Source organism: Rhinolophus ferrumequinum, chromosome 14 (assembly GCF_004115265.2).
Source record: "Rhinolophus ferrumequinum isolate MPI-CBG mRhiFer1 chromosome 14, mRhiFer1_v1.p, whole genome shotgun sequence".
Lineage (NCBI taxonomy): Eukaryota > Metazoa > Chordata > Mammalia > Chiroptera > Rhinolophidae > Rhinolophus > Rhinolophus ferrumequinum.
The window spans coordinates 65,825,298-65,848,352 of record NC_046297.1 but is presented as its reverse complement, the minus strand read 5'-3'; the positions used below and the strand labels follow the sequence as shown (position 1 = coordinate 65,848,352).

The following is a 23,055-nucleotide window of genomic DNA, read 5'->3' as shown; positions in this document are numbered from 1 at the left end:
AGGTCTCAGATGGGAGGTTTGTCAGATTAATTTTTCCATTTGAGAGACAGCTGGCTGAGTGACAATTAAACCAAAGTCCTTTTCATCTACTTCCACTCCCACATGATTATTTGACCCTGTATGTGGCCAGGTGCCATCCAGCTGCAGCCTCAGTGTTGGTTCATGCAGGGATGGCTGCCTGCAGTTTCCCAGCCAACCCCAGCCATCTGGAAAGAATTAGCCTATTCTCAAGAACCGGGACTCTACTGGGTCACCAGTTTGTTTGACCTTACTTAAGAGCTTTGTTTTAGCCAATGGGACACCACCTTTACTTTCAGCTGGCTTGATCAGAGCTAAAACAGAGAACAGGTTAAAAGAGATGAACATTTGCTATTGATACACAGGTTCTTAGTCCTAAAGCCACTCAAGTTAAGGAGGAATATCATTGTCACACTATATTTTAGAGTGGGCTTTGGGTTCTGTCATGCAGGGTGTCATGCGGGGTCTCGGCTCCCGCTCCCCACATAAGAATGCAGGATATGGTGAGGCCAAAAAGGAACACCCACGGAGCCACAGATAGGGGAGTCACACCACTATATTCTCGATGGCGGCTGGGTTGGAGACACAGGAAGCAGGAGCCACACTATCCACAACCTGCCGTCTGCTTCTCTCTCAACCAACCTCACGTGCTAACTGCAATCTGCTCCTGCTCGCTCAGCCACTGTCTTCTTGCTAGCCCCCATTTTTCTGCTAGCGTAGCCACGGCAGTTATATTAGTGGTCAAGGGCTCACTGGTTACAGCTGACGGCCAACTAGCCACAGCTGATGGCCATCCGTTCACAGTTGATGGCCATTTACTACCTGAGCCAGCACCTTTCCACGTGAGGCCGAGAGCCTGGAAACTGCACTCCTGGCTCTGTCCCCACAGATTCCAATAAGCAAGCCTTAATTTCCTTCTTTGTCAAGTGTGTACATCAGTGCCAAGTTCACAGGCTGCTGTGAGGGTTAATAGGAACACATTAAGTGGGAGTTCATTTTTAGGGTATCGGAAGGTCCTATTTTAAGGCTGCCTCACTCCCACAGAGATCCCTTCAGATTTGCATCTGATCACCGCTAGGGGTTGCACATGGTGGTACTGTTTTGGGAGTATGGGAGTGACTAAAGCACACTTCCTTCCTAGAGTGAAGTCTAGTCAGGGCCACATAAATATGTAATCAGTACATGACGTGACGTGTGCTAAGGTAAGTCTGAGGCGCTATGGGAATGCAAAGGCAACACATAACCCTTGGGTCAGAGAAGGCTTCCAGGCGAGAGTGACTCCCAGGCTAAGTCTTAATGAGAAAACAAAATAAAAATTCATAGTTACAAAATAGTCACGGGGATATAAAATACAGCATAGAGAATATCGTCAATAATGTTGCAACAACTATGCACAGTGCCAGCTATGCACAGTGCCAGGTGGCTAATAGACTAATTGGGGGGATCCCTGCATAAATTACATAAATGTCTCAACCACTAGGCTGTACACTTGAAACTAATATAAAATAATATTGAATGTCAATTGTAACTGAAAAAAAATTAAAAAATGAGAAAACAAATGTAATGGAATACTATTCAGCAATAAAAAAGAATAAACCACTGATATATGTAACAACATAAGTGAATCTCAAATGTATTGTGCCAAGTGAAAGAAGCCACGTGCAAAAGGCTCGATACTTTATGACTGCATTTATAAGACGTACTAGAAAAGGCAAAATTATAGGGACAGAAAAGAGATAAGTGGTTTCCAGGAGCTGGAGGTGGCGGGGGTGCATTGATGGCACAGAAGCACAAGGTTTTGTGATTTGAGGGTGATGTACCTGTATGTGAACATGACTTTCACACTTACCGAAAGGGTAAATTTTTTGCATATAAATGATATACCAGTTAGCGAGGTGAAGAAGGCAAGGAAGGTCGTTTGATGGAGAGGAATGGAGAAACTCGAAGAGATTTAGTGTTGCTGGATGGAAAAGTCCAAGGTAGCGAGTGTGGAGATGTGTTAGACGGACAGGCAAGGACCTGCCAAAGAACCTGCATCGTAATGTGTAGTTACTGGACAGCTAGTAAATAGGAGCCTGACGTGGGCAGAGGCGGAGGGGGAGACTGAGATCTCCCCTAAGAGAGGAGTTGGGTTTACCTGAAGAGCTGGGGAGGCACGTATACCATTTCTGGTTCTTGTTGCATCAGTGGTGGTTAGTGCCAGTTACACAGTTATTCTACTTCATGTTTTGAATATTTCTGCTCAAAGACACTAAGATGGACTCAAATGGCTCTCCGGTGAGAACAGATGTGACCAAGGTCAATTCTTACTGTCGCAGTAAACCCCCCTGACCCAGGGAAAGGCTTGCTAAGTAACATTTAATCCCAGTTGTTCAAACAGCATGTGTTGGCGATGCCCCATGTGTCCGGTCCTGTGCAAGACTGTCCCAGCCCTCAGGGAACACAGAGTCTGGTAAGGGAGAAAGACAAGTCCGTAATATTGCAGGACAGTGCAGTGCGAGCAGTAAGAGGCCCAGAGGTCCTGGTGGACAAAAGGAGGAGCAGGCAGGTGCTCGGCGGACCTGGGGGGGGGAGGTGTGGTGATCTGCAGCATCCAGAGAAGAGGCCGGACGCAGGCTGGGTCTCAGGGAAGCACAGGAGCTTTCCTGGCATCAGATTAGACAAGGCAGTGCCTTCTAGGTGGAGCCATGGGGTAAAGAAAGGCAGGGAAGTGTGAAAAATGTGAACTTGGGCGGCTGGTTTGGGGAACTATGAGAAGTTCACAGTTGCTGGAGCGTAAAGGGCATGGGAGACTGTGGTGAGAAATAAGCTTGAAGAGGAAAGCAGAAACAAGTCTTGGAGGGCCTGGTGTGACATTTTAAGGAATGTGGACTTTGTCCTCTAGCCCGAGCTTTTCACCCTGGTTACCATACACATGATAGGGGACAGGGAGCGAGATGGGTGTACGTGGCCCATTGACCCCCAGTGGGTGCAAGATGCTGTCATCCACCTTCTGGGGTATGAGTCTCAGTGAACGATTTTAAAGAAAAAAATGAATATCAAATTACACACAGATATATGATGGAGTAAAATTATTCTTCATTTCTATAAGAAGATTAAGCATTCATAAATTGCCTGGAGTATATTATGTGCTGTTATGAGTGTTTTCGCTGTCTTACCTAATTTAATTCTCACAACAAACCTTCAAAAGGGGAGGGGGGCTTCTTTACTGTTCCCATTTTGCAGAATGAGTGACTGAGGCTCGAAGAAGTAAAATCATCTGTCCAGAATCACCGGTAGGTGGCGCATCTGTGATTCAGGCCGCCTGAGGCCAGGTGCTCACTCTGGACCACTAAGCAATGCAGCAGGCATCTTAGGAGATAGAACTCAAGACGTCAGAGATGTGTTGCTTCTCATGATGGGGAGCTTGAAGGGCTGTCTTCAGGGTACTTCATGGATGGGCTGGACTTGAATGTACTTTGTTCAAATCCCCTGAATCTGAGTTTCCTATCAGAAGTGTGATGAAGGACAAATGAAACAACACATGTGAGGTGTCTCTTCACACCGAGGCTGGCTCAGAATAAGTACTCAGTACCCATTAGCTCTCAGTAACTCCCAGTCTCCCCCCTTGCCTGAATCTCACCTTGGACGCATCCGTATGTAGTGCTCTAGGGGACCTCAGTGGAAAATTTTGAGACACTCTGCAGTGAAAACAATTCAACTCACCTTAGAATTAAAAAGGAAAAAAAAAAAACCCTACTTTAAATGTTTTGGCCCCCAATCTTAAGCAAGTCACTTCTTGGAGTCCCAGAAAATACTTCTATGTAAAAGGGGTTGAAATTGCCCCTTTTAGCATCTTTTAGCACCAAAATTCTGTACGTTTATAATGATCTCTATTGCTTTACCACGATTCTTTGCTTTCGCTTTTCATTATGTGGCACATCAGAGAGAAACCACCTTCCATGTAAATGTCATGCACTACACCCATTTATTCACTGCATTATTAAAATGCAGTGAAAACTTCAAAGCCTTCTAGTAAAGAGCCTCTCAGTGTGATTGAATTTGTCGGTGCCCTGTGGTTCGGTCGGCTCAGAATAGTGTGTTTTTGACCCTTCATAGTGCCTTTGCAAACTTTAGTGACTTTTGGTCTCCGATTTTTAAAAAAAATAAAGTAGTTCCTCTCTGTCCATCCCCCATCCAAATTAGGAAGGAAGAATATGTGTATTATGAAGAAGGCATTAAACTTGTAAAACAAAGAACACATTTACTGTTACACAATTGACCTCCTTACGTCTTAAATCTTGTTTTTAAATCACTGACAAGACTGGAAGAACCTAACTGATTGTTCTAAAGAACAAATCCAATAGAATGGAAAGCGAATCAATAGATTAAAAAGAATGGGAGCACTGTTTCTGTATTGACATAGAAAGAATTTTAAGATATGTTGTTGCATGAAAAAAACGCATGTGTCAAATCTATAAACATGACATGATAAATTTATGACTAAAGAGCATGGAAAACTATCATATATAGAAACGTGTAAATAATTGTATATGTGAATGTAAAGCAGAAGGAACAGGAGACCAGGCTCCAGTGTGTGATATGCCTGAGGAGGCGCTACCCACGTGGACCTACTTACAGTTTCATTTCTGCTAGAACAACATATACATGTGTTAGTTCTGTAATTGCAATTCGATAAAATGCTATAAAAATGGTCATGTTTTCTAATACAACTTTTTAAAGTGCATAAATGGCACTAATGTTTTCGTCCTGAGAGTCTTTTTTCATTTTTTATTGATTTTTTTCCGATTACAAAACAATGCTTGTGCATTATGTAAAATGCAAGCATCAAAGATATAGATAATATGTAAAGTATACATCCCTGTAATCCCACCCCTTCGCAATGATGTAACCATCTTTGATAATTTGGCACATATATCTCCTAAATTTTACCGACATTATGCTTTCATAAATTCTCTGGCTTTTTCCCAAGATTTTTATCAGATCAAAGCCATCAAGATGGAAGGAAAACGATTATATTAAGACTAACTCAATAAAATTTGCAAGAAGATCCTCGCCCTACTTTATTTTTCTTATTTAATACCATTTTTCAAAGCAACCTGGCTTCCTTAATCTGAACTTTGCAAAGCAATTCCTGGTGAAAAGAAGTTGCTTGGCTGTTACTGTCAAGTCACCGCAGGAATTGATCAGAAAAATACGTATGCAAATAGACAGAACTTGACAGGTAAAAACACAGGCCTTTCTTTTGTCTATATATCTATATATATACATACATGGATATATATATACATATATATGAAAGAATATGAATGTAGAGGGTCGAATGTATGCATTGTTCTACACAATTTTATATAAGGGACTTGAGGATTTGCAGATTTTGGTGTCTGGGGGGGATCCTGGAACCAATCCCCTGCAGTTACCGAAGGAGTATTCTAGGTAGTTAAGTTTTGGGGGAATCAAAAGTTATACGTGGATTTTCAACTGTGTGGGGCATTGGCGTCCCTAACCCCACATTGTTCAGGTGTCAGATACAGATACGAATACATTATATATACACACATAATACAGCCGTGTAGCGAGTGTTTGTAATGTTAATTTTGTTTAGTGCAAAGAACTTTCCCTTATTGTAGGAATATGTCTTTTTACGTTTTTGGTGTTGAAAATGCTTTTTCTTTTATGAAGTGATAGAGATGGTAGATGGTAGCTATTTGTTGATGGAGTTTTCATATTTCCTTGGCAAAATATAAAATTGAACCCTAGCCGTGCCTCCTCGGGCCCTCTGGTGTCTTATAACTGTCCCGTGGCCTCCACGAATCTGGAAACTGCTAAGACCTGTGGACCTGCGGTGCTCTCCAGTTCCATTCTAGCCGTAACACGCTAGAGGTCTTAGAAGAAGCAGCTGAAGGTGTTGAGCTTCCCTGATGGACCAGAACTCTTCAGCTGCTCTCTTGTAAAATTAGATGCATTGAAGCCTCCAGTAGACAGAACCACAAGCTCCTGAAAATAATCCTGGGAAGACAATGCATGCTGTTCGAGTTCTAAAGATGGCATCTGTGCCCATTTGGGAAGGTTGGCAAGGCCCTGGCGATCTGACCCAGACGTGGAAGTACCAGAGCCAGTTCTCTTTCTCTTTTCTTTGTCTGATATTTGTTTTTTACTGGGAGAGTGATTTCATTCATTTGCTACCCACACGTAATGGGCTGACTCCTGACGAGATTAGGAAACCAGCATGGTGCTTTAGAGATTGGCAATACAAGGGCGTCCACTGTGCTGGTGGCATCTCAGTCACCTTTCTGTCTGCAACTCCCCTCCTCCTGCCCCTGAACTCTGCTCGCCCAAGAAGGGCCCCTCACCCACAAAGCCACAGACCCATAGGCTCCTCGGGCTTCAGGTCTGGAAGGCATCTCAGAGGTCGTTCGGTCCCACCCATCTATCTAATAAAACCAAAAGGGAATGTCATCTGCCCGTGAGCGTGGATAGAAATGTGAAGAACTAGGACTGGAGATGTGAAGACTCCAAGTCATTGTCATAGAGACGCGCAATGTTAATTTCATGCCCCATCTGCTGGGCCTCGTGCTAAGTCTCCACACGCATCATCTTAGTTAAGCCTCACAATCGCAATGAGACAGGCCCTGTTCTTGCCCCCATTTTACAGATGAGGCAACTGAGGCTCAGAGGTTAAATGATTTAAGCAAAGACACACAGGAAAGATGTCAGGTGTCCGGGATTTGATCCAGGGCAGTGTGACTCCTGGGCCGGTGCTCTTGGCCCCTCTGCTACAACTGCCTTACGTTGTCTTGCCTCTAAAACCTGCAACATTCAGCCTCGTCCCACTTACTACTGAGTATGCACCTTTCCCTTGGTGCTTGGTGCTCTTTGGAACTTTGGAAGACTCGTGTCCTCAAGATTGTGAATCGACCAAGCCTCGGTGTCCTGTTTCTCACCTGTGCAGTGAGGATGTAACTGGTGCCTACGTCTTAAGGCGGCTGTGAGGGTTAACGCTGTTTAGTGTATCGTGCATCACAGTGGTTAAAATTAGGCATCTTCGTGTCAGGGACAGTGCCTGCCTTGTCATAGATGCACAATTGATGTTTTTCTTTTGATGAACAAGCATATCAATAAATAAATGAACAAAAGGGTGTGTAAGACATAGTCTGCCCCCATCCTTGAGGGGCCAATACCCTAAAATAGAGCTGAAATAGTAGGAATGATTTATACTTCAAGTCCTTATTGTTGAACTAAAGACTGCTTAAAGCTGCTAGTTCAGAGGCATGTCCTGAGAAGAAAGACACCGCTGGGGGCAGAGCTCCTGGGGACACGCAGGCCGAGTGCCCACTCTTCGCCAGGCCTATCCATGGGATGGGTGTTCAGATCAGAAAGCAAGGACATGGCAGAGCTGGCATATGACCCTGTATCTGTTGAGCTCCAAACCCAGTGTTTTTCCATGATTCCACCTCTGAGCTCTTCCAACCCCTACTCAGGGTACCCCCTAATTTCCTAGGAAGACAATAGAGGCTCATTTCAAAGGTGGGTGCTCCCGACCCCCAGGTGCAGACCGCCTGACCCCACTGCCCTCTTTTCCAAGCCTTTCGGAAGCACTGAGCTGTCTGCTAACTCAGTCCTTTCCTCTCCCATCCTGTTCCTTTCAGGAGCATCACTGTCTCCGTATCAAAATCCTGGGGGACTGCTACTACTGCGTTTCCGGCCTCCCTGAGCCCCGCCAGGACCACGCCCACTGCTGTGTTGAAATGGGCCTCAGCATGATCAAAACCATCAGGTAATTCGGGGTCTCCTCCGTAATGCCCAGCCTGCAATGTGCACGATGGGAAAGACAAACCACCTCCTCTGTCCTTTGTCGTAAATCATGTGTATGTTGACAGGTGAAGCCCTTTGACTGATTTCACCAATACGCATGCCCGGCAGTTCTCCCAGAGGAGCCGATGAACCCGCTAGCTCCCCTATATTCTAGTTATGCCTCACATTCAGTTATTTGTGCGACAGATTTGTATTTCCAACATCCTTGTGGGGGTAGAGCAAGGAACAAGGTGAGAGTGTAGTGCTTATCTCCAGGGTGGTTCCGGTGCTGTGGGAGAGAGGAGCGCACGGGCCTTTTCAACGTGGTACAGTAAGCTCTGTGATGAATCAAATTCAGGGAACTTGCGGGAAATAGACAAGGAACAGGTAATGCAATCCTGGGTGCTGGAGAAGGCTTTCCAGAGTAGAGATGTCTAAGCTGTGTTTTGAAAAGTGAGTAGATATTATCCAGATCCTGGAGGTGGACGGAGAGCATGGAAGACAGGATGGGTGTGTGCAGAAATCAGGCTGCTGGTGAAGCCTGGGGTGGAAAGGGTGGTGGCAGACAGACGCAGACTGGGAATAGCCAGGCCTGCGGGACCTTCTCAGCCAGTAGGGCGTGGCACCCTATCCTAAGGCCAACTGGGAATCCTTAAAGGGCCACCACCGGGGTTGGCTTCATGGGTGTGTGACAAGTGCTTTTGCCTTTGGTCAGCGTATCTGACAAATAGAGGCTTAATCAAGGGAGGAAGGACTTACTGAGGTTGAGGACTTTGGAACTAAACTATTTATGGCTTTGGCACAGACGCTCAGTGTGTTCAGAGCTCCCCTCGATTTTCCAAAATGGTTGCAGAGCCTCCAACATCGCATCCTCCCCCAGCAAAGACAGGATTCGTGGGCAGAGATCTTCTCTGTGGCTCACGCCTGCATCTTCTAAGGGAAGAAGAGTCTTGCCAGAAACAGACCAGAGACTCTGCCTGTTAACTCGAACCTGGGTTGCATGGTCCAGTAGGTGTGTGTGGCATCCTAGGGTGTGTCAGTCGGGATTAAAGATCAGCAAGGACAACAACCCTGGCACTGCCACCCCCCGACCCTCAATGCAGGCTCAGCTGGCCTGCTGGTTCCCAAGACCAAGCCTGGAATGGACAGGCGGGATCTAAGGAATTGAAGCCTCCCTTTCAAGAGCCTGGTGGTGGCCGTAACTGTGTTCCTGATCCCTCCTACCTGGTGACAGATGCCTGACTTCATTCAGGTTTCAGGCAGAGGTCTTTGGACAACGAGAAAGCTGGTGTAAGCCCCTAATTAAGAAGAGAACACAGAAATATGATCCTGCTCCATTGATGTGACACTGGTCATTTCAAGACTGAGCCTGAAGCCACACTCCTGGTGGGCAGATATGCCACCCTGGCAGCCCTCAGGGTCCCACCTCTGGGACCAGGCCGTGACCTGGGCCTGATCAAGGCAGCACGGTGCTTTGCTATGAGGTGTATGATGAAAATCCAACCTTTCACCATCCTTAAGATCAAGTAGTCAGGTAGAGAAAGAGATAGGACGTGTCCACTCTGCTGTTGCCCCCTTTAACTGAGAGGCAGAAGTCCCCTCCTCTAGGGACCATGGAGAGGGGCCCCCGAGTTCTGACACACAGTTCCCTTTTGGTCAGCCTTCAGTAGATGGAAAAGGCTGGAGATGCTTCTTCACTGTTAATGTGGACGCTTGAGAGTTCTGCCCTGAAAACGAGGCGGAATTGTGACAACATTGTGACTGGTTTCAAGGGAGGCAGTAATCCCAGAGGACCTGAGATCTTGTACCAGCTCTACAGCTAATTGGGTGTGTGACCCTCATTCTGTCAGTCAATCAGTAGGTCAGCCAAGAAATCATTTGTTGAGCTCTACCATGTGTCAGTCATTGTGCTAAGCTCTGGAAATACAGCGAGAAACAGGTCACCTCAGGGTGGCCGCTCGGTGGCCATGGTGTCCATTAGGGAGATAGATCATTTGGAGTTGTTGTCTGACAGATGAGGAAATTGGGCCAGACCAGCTCTGAAGTCTCTGCCAGTTCTAAAAAATCGGTGATTTGTCAGCCTCGTAAAAATCAGGTTAAGTAGCTACATTTCCATAGACCTTCTTTTAAATTTATTTTTTAATTTTAGTTGTGTTTTTTTATTGAGGTATAACTGACAAAATTGTATATGTTCAAAGTGCCTATATGTTGATTTGGTATACGTAGACATTATAAAATGATTATCACAATCAAGTTAATTAATACATCCATTAGTTCACATAGTTACCTGTCTTTTTCTCTTAGCAAATTTCAAGTATACAATACAGCATTATTAACTATAGTCAGCGTGCTGTGCATTAGATCCTCAGAACTTACTCATCTGACGACTAAAAGTATATACCCTTTGACCACCATCTCCCCATTGACTCCACCCCCTGCCCCTGTCAACCTCCTTTCTTCTCTCTGTTTCTGGGAGTGCAACTTTTTGAAAAAAGATGCCACATGTAAATGACACCAAACAGTATTCGTCTTTCTCTGTCTGGCTTATTTCCCTTAGCATAATGCCCTCCAGTTTCATCCATGTTGCAAATGCCAGTATTTCCTTCTTTTTGAAGGCTGAATAAAATAATATATCCCATTATATATTATATATAATATATGATTTGAGATATATATATATATATGTATATATGTATATGCTACATCTTCTTATTCATTCATCTGTGGGTCTTTGTATCTTAAGTTTAAGCAAAAGATATCCTGCAGAGATTGCATTGCAGAAGAAATGACCAGTGGTTATCAGAATTCTTTAAGACACGTCATTTATCTTTTTGGAAAGGACCTTATCCCGCCTGACCATTTTATCCCATTTAAGGTTTCCTGTCTGGAGTTCTGGAGCGGGACAGTTAGGGTGAGATCTGGGTAGGTTGAAATGACTCAAGGGCTTCCTTTTGTTAGTTTATTAAGTGCTGCTTTTACTCCTTTAGAATAAGACAATTCAGTAGGCTATATTTTTAGCTGTATGAGTCAGAGTCTATTAATACTCAAACAGCTCCTTGATTGTCATGTAGGTGACTTGAGGTCCAGCATTAATTCTCCGAGTTAACAACACACATAGTGCAGAGGAATAGACAAGAGCTCCGGATTTAGGCACGCCTTGGTTGCAGTTCTAGAGTTTCCACTCTGCCTGTCAAGCATTGTACTCTGAGGCCTGAGTGACAGACGATATTTGCACCTGAATGTGTGTGGAAGAGAATCCCATTCACATAGCTCTATCAAAAAATGAACAATCTTAGCCAATTATCATTTACACAAGATGCAAATTTTTATTCAGCCCCACACATTCAGCTCCAAACTTGTTCTAACCGGAAAACTCCGTAGAAGCCATAAAGCCTGGAACCACACATAACATTATATTGCATGTGTTGTAGTAGAACGTCAATAACCATTTATTGACTGGAGCCCCCAGAGTAGATGGCCACCCTGTATATTTATCATCAGAGATGGATTCCTTTTGGAGTCACTGTCCCCAACTTGTCAAGGTCTTTCCTTGTCCTTCTTTGTGGCAGTTCCTCAGAGTTAGAGTCACAACAACAGTCCACAGAGTGCAGAAGGGCAGTGAGAAGAAGCTGGTTCTCCAATGGCGAGACGGCATCTAGAGCTTGGCTCGCTAGATCCAATAGTTGCCTTGTTTGGGTGAGATTATAATTCTTGCACAAACAGCAAACAACACTCAAAAATCATGCCTTTTACACTAACCAGTCCAGATATGTGATAGAGATTCTCCGTCAGTCACACACAAGTGGGGACAGGGTGCCAACAGCAGGAAAAGCCGAGATTATCTGTTTCTAGTTCGAGCATCGCAGGCTTCGCAAGTGAGCGAGAGGCAAGACAAGTAGAAGTACAAGAGAGAGGCAAACCATTTCACAGCTACTGCTCTATTTCACATCCTTACTTCTCTTCCCTGGACTGTTACAAAAATATCTCCCAGTTAGTTTCCTTCTCCTTGGTCTCTGCTTCCTGTCATCCAGTCACCTGGAGACAGAGTGATAATACTTCAACGCTGAGATCCTGAAAGTCCCCAGAAGGGACAAGGTATAACATAGAAATTTAAATTAAATCGAATCTGTATCATTACAGTAAACTTAATTTATCAATTAACAGTACTCCAGGAATTTTGAGCAGGATTCCACTTTATTAAAGACAGAGTTTGTTGCTGATCATGATAATGGTTCCTGAAAGAGTAACGGTTGCATCACAAGGTAACTTATGGGGAATGTGCTGAGTGAAACCTGCAGTCAGCAGACCAAGTCTGGTTCCTGCCTCTTCCCGTTATTAGGCGAGTGGCTGTGGACGAATCTGACTTAATTTCTCAGAGCCTGCGTAGCCTCTTCTGTGACATGGGGATCATGAGATTCCCAACTTCAGAGTGTTCTTTTGAAAATTCAAGTTGATAGCGTGCATGTTCTTTAATAGAATCTCCACAATTAGAGCTGAGTTTGGATGCAGGAAAAGCTGACTCAAGTTACAGAAACCTCTTCCTTTCTTATGGCTTCTATTCTACTCTAGTAAAATAATGATACTTGCTAGGGTTTATTGAACACCTACTAAATGCTAAGCACTGAGATAAGTTATAACAGTACTAGGAGGCAGGCAGGGGGGAGGGCAAAATACTGAACAACAAGTATGTTCGGCACTGACTACTCAGAATCGTTTGGAGCAACCAATCAGGACGGTGTCAGCCATAAGCCACCAGTGCATGGTACGATGCAGCCCAAATCATTGACGCTCCGGAAGTGGGCTCCTACTTTACCAATTAGCCAGCTGGAGCTGACCGAGTTTGCGTGATTGCACAAGCTCACACAACCACTCGGTGCCACAACAAGGGCACCAGTCGAGAACCATCTGACTCCAAAGCCGCTGGTCTTAACCCTTATGCCGTCCCGCCTTCCAACTCCAGATTTCTGCAATCGCTTCTGATGCCTGAAATCTGCCATCACTACCCAAAGGGTCAATGTACAACTTAGGAGATCTCACATCCATCCCTAACAAGTTAACAGAACCGGATACCGAGAGGGGAGAAAAGTCAGGCAGCATCTGAGAAGAACAAGACAGTAAGCCTTAGTCAAACCTCAGGGTAAATTTACTTCATCAAAAACAATACTGGATTCTAGAAAAACATGCTGTTTACTAGATGAATGGCAGAAAGAAAAAAAAAAGTAATTGAATGTAACTTTATTTATTTTTTTTTTTAATTTATTGGGGTGACAATTGCTAGTAAAATTACATAGATTTCAGGTGTACAATTCTGTATTACATCATCTATAAATCCCATTGTGTGTTCACCACCCGGACTCAGTTCTCCTTCCATCACCATATATTTGATCCCCCTTACCCTCGTCTCCCACCAACTTTATTTTTAATGAAGCATTTAATACCATCTCATGCATGCCTGTTCATAGAATTAAATTAATTAAAATAAGCTCAGGTAATAGTTCCATTAAGTAGATTGAAAGTGGCTCCAGGTGGCTCGTCTTCACATGCCCTGGGTTTATTTGGGCGAGGATTGATAGCTGAGAAGACACCAAATTTGATGGTGGGCGCCATTATATGCAACATCTTTGTTAATGATCTGCAAACAGCTTCCTTGATGAATCTTAATGAAAATGGCAGAGCCTGATCTTTTCAGTGGAGTCGCTGAAAAGTCATAGAATAACACCAGAATGCCAAGCAGCAACTGGCTTGTCCCCAATGGCTAACTGGAGCAAAGGTCTTAATCCTTGTGGCAGGTTGTCCTGCCAAGCAACATGGCAGGACAAGGAGTGAAAAACAGGAGTTATTTTGTTTCCCTCCCTTGAGGCAAGAATAGTCAAGTTCCCTGCGTGCCTCTTGGTATCCCTTCATTTTTCTTTCTCTCTCTTACTTATATGTCCTTTTCACTCTTTCTTTCCATCTCTCCCCTTTTCCCCTCCATTACTTGCTCCTTCCCTTCTTCTCTCCCTCCTATATTTCTCTCTCTCTCTCTCTCTCTCTCTCTCTCTCCCTCCCTCCCTCCCTCCCTCCCTCTAAAACCCCCTTTCTCACTTTGTTCTGAAATGCCATTCACTAAACCCATAAGGCCACACTCCTCTTAAAGATGCAGCAATTACAGCAGTCTTCAGTTCATGGCCAAGGATTCCTTTTTTGCAAAATTATTTACAATGGTGAAGGTTGACTATATCTAGCAATAATAATTTATGACGCTAACATTGACTGAATGTTCGCCTTGTACCAGATGCTATGCTAAATAATCCCCCTGGTGCACTTCACCTAATAGTACTGACAACAACCGTGTGAGAAAACTACTATTACTTCCTCCAATTTTCAGAGGAGAAACCTGAGGCTCTGGTAGGATAAATAACTTCTGATGCAGAGCTTGTAAGTGGCAGTGGCCCTGAGCCATGTTCGGCGGACTCTGTGAATGTCCAGAGGCAGGGAAATGATGAGATGAGTTTTGGCATACTAAAAAATAGGAAAATGGGAACCGTTAAGCGTCATAGTTTACATTAATATTCAACGGCATAAGGAAACGTGAGTTTAAAGGAGTGTGCATTACAGACTGCACACACACGTACACACGCATCATTTAGGACAACCTCCGTTTTTTTTTTTTTGGTTTTTTTTTTCAAGGTGCTGGGTAAATTTTTATTGAGCCTTTTAGTTTACAACATGAGGTAAAAGGAAAATGAGTTCTCCTTAACCAGTATTTTATACACCTGTAGTAAAATATTTTGAACTTCAGGGATTTATAACGGATTACATTTTTTAAAAGTTGGGAGATCAAGTAAACAAGTTCTAACTTAACTTCTTGAATTTTTCAGTTGACTTTTCCCTTACAATAGTAACCAGGTGTAATTATTTACATAAGCTTCTTCAAGGCCATTGCTGATGTCTTTAAATCTGAAGCATTGCTATTTCAATCAATATCCACTAATTCCACTTCAAAAATGAGTTTTGCATTTGGTGGAATTTTGGCATCAGGCTGTCCTTTCTTTCCATAAGCCCATTCTGGTTCAATCTCTAGTCGAGCCTTTTCTCCTTTACTTATTGTCAAGAGTGCTTCATCCCATCCTCTGATAACTTTGCCTATTCCAACTTTAAAACTTAAAGGCTTGGCATTTTTCTTCTTCTTTGAACTCGTTTGAATATTGGTATCAAAAACAGTTCCATCCTGTAGTGTTCCTGTATACCAGCAGTGAACAACATCTCCCTTTTTGGGGTAGTTGGTTTTATCCCCTTTTTTAAGAACAGATTTTGTGTATTTTGGGGGACCCTCATCCAGAGTCTCTTCAGACTTGGTTTCTTTGGGTTTATCTTCATTAAGCTTCACATTTTTCACCTGCTCGGACACTTTACTTATACTTTCAGTACCCTTGAAACGCTTACTTTCAAAAAGATGGTTATAGGCTGTAACCAAATGGTCCTTGTTAGCTGTCTTGGCCACATTTTTAATGTTTCCTAATAACTTATGTTCTGCAAGAAACGAATCTGAACCGTGGTCCTGTAGAAACTTGATAATGTCCTTCTTGGGTAGCTGTTCGCTGCGCAGCTGCTCCACGGTCCAGGCCCGCTGTGGAACGGCAGCTGCCATCTTCCCCCGCTGCCTCTGCTTTACTCAACCTCCGTTTTTTAAAAATCTATTTTTACGGAAAGAGAGAAGGACAAAGTTTTGTGATGGAAAATGGGTGTCTGGATCTATTCTCTCACTTTCTCTCACCTAGGTCCACCCTGTTTTTGAACAGGAATGCTACAGTAGGGCTTCCCATTACCCCAAACAGGAGTAATCCTGAAGGGGTGCAACCAGCAGCCACCTGTGAAGGGGCGCTCAGCGTGGAGTCTGACATCGTGAGGGCCATTCGCATCCCATTACCTTCTGACCTTGAGCAAGTGATTGAATGTCTCTCTGCTCCAGCTTTCTTAGCTGTAAAAATGGGGATAAAGCATCCTCCCTCATGTAAGCTCCATGCGTAAGGAACTGGTTGTCTGATTTGTTGATTTGGTTCACTGCTTGTATCTGCAGAGGTCTTCAAGAGACATTTGTAGAATGAATGAATGAATGAGCAAACTATATATATAGCATAGGGCGGTTGTGAGGATGAAAGATCATGAAGATGAAAGGCCTGACACAGAAGAGGAAGTAGATATACTTAATTCTCTTGGAGCCTCAGTTCTCTCATCTGTAAAATGGACATTTATAATTCTTATAGGTATCTACCTCTCAGAATCGCTGTGGGCGTCAAAATGAAGCACTCTGTGAAATTGCAATGTCCATGCTAGAATAAGACATGGCAGCTTTCAAAGTTCTTAAGAAACAGATGGACCCCATGTTTTGGAAGGCAGTCTGACGCTGAAGTCCAGTAGAGGCTGTAGAATGGATCACAGTTGAAGATGAAGTTGGGCTCCGTAGCTACTTTCCTGCCAGCCCCCACCACTACAATGAGTCACCCCTGAGTTACCCACAGTGAACAATGGAATCTATAGCAAGGAGCTCATTATCAGTCTGCTGATTTGGGGAATTCTTTGGTAGAGACTATGTCACCCACCTTTTGGGCCGAGCCAGATCAAACTCCATTGGTCCATGTACCTTTGAGCATGGCTTCTTTTGGAAAAGAAGCCAGGTAGGGCAGTAGAAATGAACAAGTGGGGTTAGACTCACACACCTCGGGTAACATTCCAGCTGTCCTACCTAGAGCTGTGTGCCCTAAAGAAAGGAACGTTTTAGGACTCAGTTTCCCCATTCTTAAAATGGTGCTAGTAATCATACACAGGTTGTTGTGAAGGTAAGATTTGATGCCTGCACAGAACACCCTTTACAGGAGCCATAGCTGTCTTCCATAACTAACTCCTTTGCTTGCTTTTTTCCCAGAATGTTCAAAGTCACTGTGTCTTCCAAGTTGCTGAAGACCGATCAGTTCTCATTACATTATAAATGAGTGCATCCTTTTTATACCAATTTATGTCTAGAAACTGCCCAGTTGGTGTATGAAATGGGTTGGTCGAAGCTCTTTCGATGTATATAGAGTGAATGAGGCACGGTTTTATTAGGAAAGTGTAGCGTGATTCAACCTGTGTAATTGTTGTGTAAATGTTGTGTAATTATAAGTTGGTATTGCTAACAAAAATTAGTAGTAGCGACTATTTTTGAGTGTTAAAATTGCACCAGGTTAAGTGCTTTATATACATGGTTTTATAAAACATCCTAACAACCGTGCAGAGGACTGGTTCTCTTTCCCATTACACCTGGGGAAACTGGGACTCACAATTGATGTAATTAGTCCAGTGCAATGCCCACAGCCAGTAAGTGGAGAAACCCAACTGCACATCAAAGTTTGCTTTAATGCAGACTCTGCCCCTTGGTGGCGGCGAGGGATTTGCACTGAGCAGCTGATATCTGTCATTGCATGGAGGGGAAAGAGGTCTGTGTGTCATTGGCTCCAGCTCCCACAGCCAGCAAGTGGGACATCCAGCATTAGAGCTCCGATCTCTGCCCCCAAAACTGAGGAGTTGGGTGTACTAAATGCTCCTCTGTGAAAGTTGTCCCTTATGCATCAATTTATTTAACAGTGGGCAAAGTCTAATCTACTGATTGATGGTGGCTACTAGCTTATGCTTCCTGTCATTCCTCCAGCACCTTCTACAGATTAATTGGTTAGAAGAAGAACCATTTGAAGCATTTCAATTGAAAGAAAAATTCTAAGGATCTTCCATCTTTTGCCACGTACCAAGTATTCCTCTTTAACAGTTCCATTAAAAGAAATAACATCTTCAATCTTCTGCTGGCTAGTTTTTGTAGTATTGGTCCCCAGCTTGATATAGAGCTGCAAAAAAAATAGTAATTTTTATTAAGTGGATTCTTTATTTAAAAGAAATCTTAGCTGGAAGCCCACCATGGAAAACAGAGGAGAGCAAAGGTGCTTTGTTTGAGTGGGAAGATGTGAAGGGTCACCCCCTCCCCAAGTGGCAGGTCCAGAGGCACCTCTGTGGTTCCCCTGGGACTCTGGGCAGTAACTTGGGACAACATGGGACTGCAAAGCAAGAAAGCCTTTCAGCTTTGTCCATTAATTCAGTAAATACTGTGAGTACTGACTATACCTCTGTGCTAAGTGCTGTGCTCAGTGCTGGGCACGTGGCAATGAAAGGTAGTTCCCCTGCCCTCCGGAAGCTCAGAGTTTGGAGAAGAAAGAGAAAGTGCAGATGTTTATAATGCAGAGGATCTATACCTATCTTCTCTTTCTTTGTGGCTGATAAGGCACAGCAAGCATCCCTGGGTTTTGTTTTGGAAGAACTAAACATGATTTGTAACCCAACAGAATTCTCTCCATTTTCGCCTCAAAAATGCCCCAAGGTCCTCCCCTCGAGAACTGATCCTGAAACACATGGTGTGTGTTTGTGTTTCCATGTAACCACCAGGTAGGCTCTCCAGAGAGGGTCAGTGTCCGTAAATTGTTCATTACGCAGTTTTATTCCTATCTTTAATTTAAGGCAAATCCCAGACGTAACAAAAAAGAAAGAAAAAGGTACCATAAAGAAATTTTGTCTTCCTCTTCTGATTTTTGTTTTGTAGAAGAAGAAAAAACTAGAGTCGCGTTTCCATTCAGATGTCCCAGAGCGTTCCCCGTGCAATGTTAATTACCTAATGGCATTAGCACGGTGTGCTGTGTCATAGTCCTTCACAATTAGTTGGCAAAGCCCTTTCACATCCGTTAGCTCCTTGGGGGCTCACGGAGGCTCGGTGAGTGAAGCAGTCAGCTAGAGCTTTCTTTTACAACTGTGGAACTCAAGGTCATAGCAAGCTTTGTGCCAAGGATCACATGCCACATACAGTACCCCTGTTGCAAAGAGCACGAGGTTTAAAAACACAACCGCGCCAGTTTAGTCCTGGAATCCTGTTCATAAGCTATGTGACCACAACAAAATCCTTGTACTTCCTTGGGCTGCAGTTCCCTCATACATGATAAGCAAGCAAGCGGTACTTAGTATATCCCAGACGCTATTCTCAACTCTCCACATGTGTTTATTCACCTAATCCTGACAATGCTCTCATTATTCCCATTTTATAGATAGAAGTTAAGTAAGTTACCCGAGGTCGTGCAGCTAGTAAGGGGTAGAGAAAGGTGTACAACTCAGGTAGCCAGGCATGAGAGTCCAGATTAACCCCATGATAGTGTTATCATGGCTCACATGTAACGAGAAGAGTGTAGATTGGGACAAGTGACTGTATCAGTCAGGATAGTCCTGGTTGTGCTGAAGTAACAAACATCCCCCCCAAATCTCAGGGGCTTACCACAGCAAAGATTTCTTTTTCACTCTCATTTCCTGTCCATTATGGGAGAGTTGGGGGAGTGGCAGAGTACCACCATACATCACCTTATTTAAGAGTCCAGGTTCAGAAGGCTCCATCACCAAGTGTCCGTGACTGACAGTGGACACAGAAGGAAGAAAACAAAGAAGGGGGGGTGGTGGATCAGATTTTTAAAGCTTTGGCTCAGAAATGACCCATATCACTTCTGTTCACATTTTATTGGCCCAAAACAATGTGAAATATACAGGAAAGTGCAATTCTACCATGTTCGTGGGTATTGTAGCACAAGGTACAGCTGGTGGACAACACAGGTGACAACCGCCTGTGACCTGCCTCCCAGAAGCTTGACGGGAACATGTATCAGAAACTGAAATGGTCCCCTCAAGCGCTCGGTGCTTTTCTCCTCTTGCCGTGTTAAATTTTTTTTCAAATGACCTCTACTCTTTTCATCATCAGTGGATGAAACGTACTATGTAGTTTTTAATTTAAAGTTAAAACAATGGCCAGGAAACTCAAATCGTCCCCAGGGACAAGATGGTGGCACCCTTTAGCTACAATCATTCTTTCTCTCATCGAAGTACTAACCAGGCCCGACCCTGCTTAACTTCCAAGATCAGATGCGTTCAGGGTCATAGATAAGCATTCTTTCTAATGTCTATTGCTTCCTTCCTAAATCTCATTTACTTCAATATTTCTATATTCTCACTCATTTATTTCAATATCTCTATATTCTCACTTCAACTTTGCTTTCTTGTTTAAATAACTTTGTATGATCTCGCAGCTTCTTAGGAACAGAGAATACAAAGACTTAGTGTTGTATGTGGAATCATTCCTTCATTTATTCTTTCGATAGAAGCGGAGTCATGTTTTCAAACGTAGCTATACGCAAGGCACAATGCCCCAGGCTGTGAGAGATACAAGGATTGCTCAGAAAGAAACGTTGCCTTCAAGGAAATTAGACTCTTTATCAAAGAGCTTAGGTAATGTGGCAACCTGAATGATGTGGAATGGAAGGGCACCCATCCATTCATTCATCCATCCTTCCGTTCAGTGAATATTTATTCAGTGTTGGCCAAGTGCCAGATACAGTACAGTGTTAAGAAAGGTACATGACAATGAGTCGTGCAAAGTCTCTACCCTCATCTAGTTTAGAGTCCAGTAGGGGAGACAGACAATTACAATACAGTACCCCAGTTATTGTTCATGTGGGATGCAATAGGGATACTGGGAAAAGCATATAATCCAGACTTCCATTAAATGAGGGAACGGACATTCCAGGCTGAGGGAATATCATGGGCCCAGCAGGTGGAGAAGAGCACGGAGTTCCAGCAACAACTTATACTTCGTGTGGCTGGAGTCTAATGTGTGCATGAGAAATGAGACTACTAATTGCAGGATTTTGTGTTCCAGACCAGCAATTTTCCATTTTATCTTGTGAGCCAGTGGTTTCTGAATATTTTGATACTCCGGCTTTATCAAAACTGATTACAATAATTATTAGAATAATTTATCAACTGTATTTATAATCTATTCTATTACATTCACACATTTTAAAACATGTGTAAGACACACATGCAATATGGATTTTAAAGGGCAGTGATGAAATAAATAATACTTATAAATATCTTTATTTAATTATAATATAAAAATTTTTCTGCTCTCACTGTTTTTTAGTGAAAGCAGTGGTTTGAATATAATTGATTCTTTTTTAAAAATCTTAATAGTTTGCGTTACAATAATACAAAGGTTCGGTTCCAAATTCAGCTTATTTCTATACCTGGATCTAATGGCCATCAGAGCGAAATACATATCTTAGAAACACAGGCAGATTCTGGGGTAGCATTTGCACCCTTGACTGTGATTTCTCAATCATTTATGTCAAACTTCTGTTTAAGTCGTCATAAATTTTCTTCTTCTTTGATGTCTGTGAGTTATTCTTGCAAGCTCATCAGAGGACAATAGAATGTTTGTGTTTTTAACAAATAGGTTCAAACTCTTCATTTGGAAGATCTGAAGACATAGTAGTAAATTTGCAGCTCTGGAAATTTTGATAGATGACATAACTCATGTTTGACAACCTAGTTCCCAAAAAGATGAAAACATTTTCAAAATTCTCTCTTCAGAGCATAAATGTTTTTTATGAAAAGCCATTACTTTCCCACTTCTTAAAATTGTTATCTTTAGTTTGGATAAACAAAGTAAGCAAGTTTAGTTTTTTTCCAAATATTTGCTAGAGAGTATATTAATGGCAACCTGTTATCACAGAAAAGGCAGCAAATTTGGAACGCTTGCTTTTTTGTCAAAGAAAAATGGATAAATCATCTTTAATTTTGACAACTCTTTTAAGTATTTTGAAATGCAATGACCATTGAATTTCTGTGTGGCAACAAAGATTTTTCTAGTTATATTTCAAAGTATTATATTCCACCAGTTGAATTTCTTTCTACATAAATGAGGTCATTTAACTCATGAACTAAAATTGTTTGAAATACTCTGAAAATGAAGAAGGAATGTGTTTGCCTAGAGGAAGCCCTCAATGGTAGAAATTCTCCTCACTTCTTAAGATGCCTCCTCCATGCTCACAGTCAGAGGACGGCTCTACACGGACCCTGGAGACACTAAGCTCAACCCATATATCAAATGTTGGTAAAGCTTTTTCAAGATATAAAACAAAAGCTATGAACAGAAGTTGTAACGTTGTCTTCCCGCCTCCCAGTGGATGACCTGGCTCAGCCCTGAGATGTGAGCACTCTGCCCCAGAGACCACTGCTTTAAGGAGCAGGCCAGGAAAGAGTGTGAAACAAGGAATGATGGAGTGACAAGGTCACATTGTGTTTGTGGTAATTGTGTAGAAGATGGGCTGGAAGGCGAGGCGGGGACACCAGACGGAAGCATGAGGGTGGCCTGAACTAGAGTGCTGGAGAGAGGAATGGAGAGAAGGAAACAGAGTAAAAATTAAATACTTAGGTTGGAAATGAAATGTGTGATAAAGTACAGAATCTGTAATCTATCCCAGATTTGGGTAGTAGTGGGTAGAGAAAGATGTTGGTGCTATTCGTTGAGACAAGTTATATAGGATGAGCAGATTTGGGGAGAAAGGTGATAAGGGCCCCTCAAAGTTCAGATAAAAGGCTAGGGGAGTTTGGAGGAGAAAGGGAATCCTTCCAGTTATCAGGAAATCCAAGAAGGCTTCACGTAAGAGGTGGCATATAATTAGGCAGGAGTTGAACTTATGGAGTAGGCAAAACTGGGGCTGCCACCAAGGCCAAGGGTACCCACTCTGGCCTTACGTGTGTGTCTCTCCGTTCACCTACGTCAACAGGTACGTGCGGTCAAGGACGAAACATGACGTTGACATGCGAATTGGAATCCACTCAGGCTCAGTGCTGTGCGGTGTGTTGGGCCTTCGGAAGTGGCAGTTTGATGTCTGGTCTTGGGATGTGGACATTGCGAACAAACTTGAATCTGGAGGAATCCCTGGGTAAGCCAGAGTTAAGCCCTCTCTTTCTTTCTTTTTTTTTTCAAAGTTCTTTTTTTTCTTTTTATTGGGGAATATTGGGGAACAGTGTGTTTCTCCAGGGCCCATCAGCTCCAAGTCATTGTCCTTCAATCTAGTTGTGGAGGGCACAGCTCGGCTCCAAGTCCAGTCGCTGTTTTTTCAATCATTAGTTGCAGTGAACGCAGCCCACCATCCCATGCAGGAATTGAACCGGCAACCTTGTGGTTGAGAGCTACTGTGTTTCCCCGAAAATAAGACCGGGTCTTACATTAATGTTTGCTCCAAAAGACACATTAGGGCTTTTGTTCAGGGGATGTCATCCTGAAAAATCATGCTAGGGCTTATTTTCGGGGAAACACGGTAGTGCTCTAACCAACTGAGCCATCCGGCCGCCCCTCCAGAA

At 43.3% G+C, this 23,055-nt stretch overlaps 2 protein-coding genes across 4 annotated transcripts in view; one reads left to right on the top strand and one right to left on the bottom strand.

The window, feature by feature from the left end:
* The window catches only part of ADCY8 (adenylate cyclase 8), a 176,507-nt gene that overhangs the window by 65,103 nt on the left and 88,349 nt on the right, over positions 1-23,055 (top strand). For all 3 annotated transcript variants that reach the window (XM_033126471.1, XM_033126474.1, XM_033126473.1), the window contains exons 5-6: positions 7,668-7,795; positions 22,476-22,634. In XM_033126471.1, the coding sequence (XP_032982362.1) occupies positions 7,668-7,795; positions 22,476-22,634 (287 nt within the window). The remainder of the gene's footprint in view (positions 1-7,667; positions 7,796-22,475; positions 22,635-23,055) is intronic.
* On the bottom strand, positions 14,665-15,466 carry LOC117033943 (peptidyl-prolyl cis-trans isomerase FKBP3-like). The gene has a single exon (XM_033126475.1). The coding sequence runs from the start codon at positions 15,440-15,442 to the stop codon at positions 14,768-14,770; it is 675 nt and encodes a 224-aa protein (XP_032982366.1). The 5' UTR covers positions 15,443-15,466; the 3' UTR covers positions 14,665-14,767.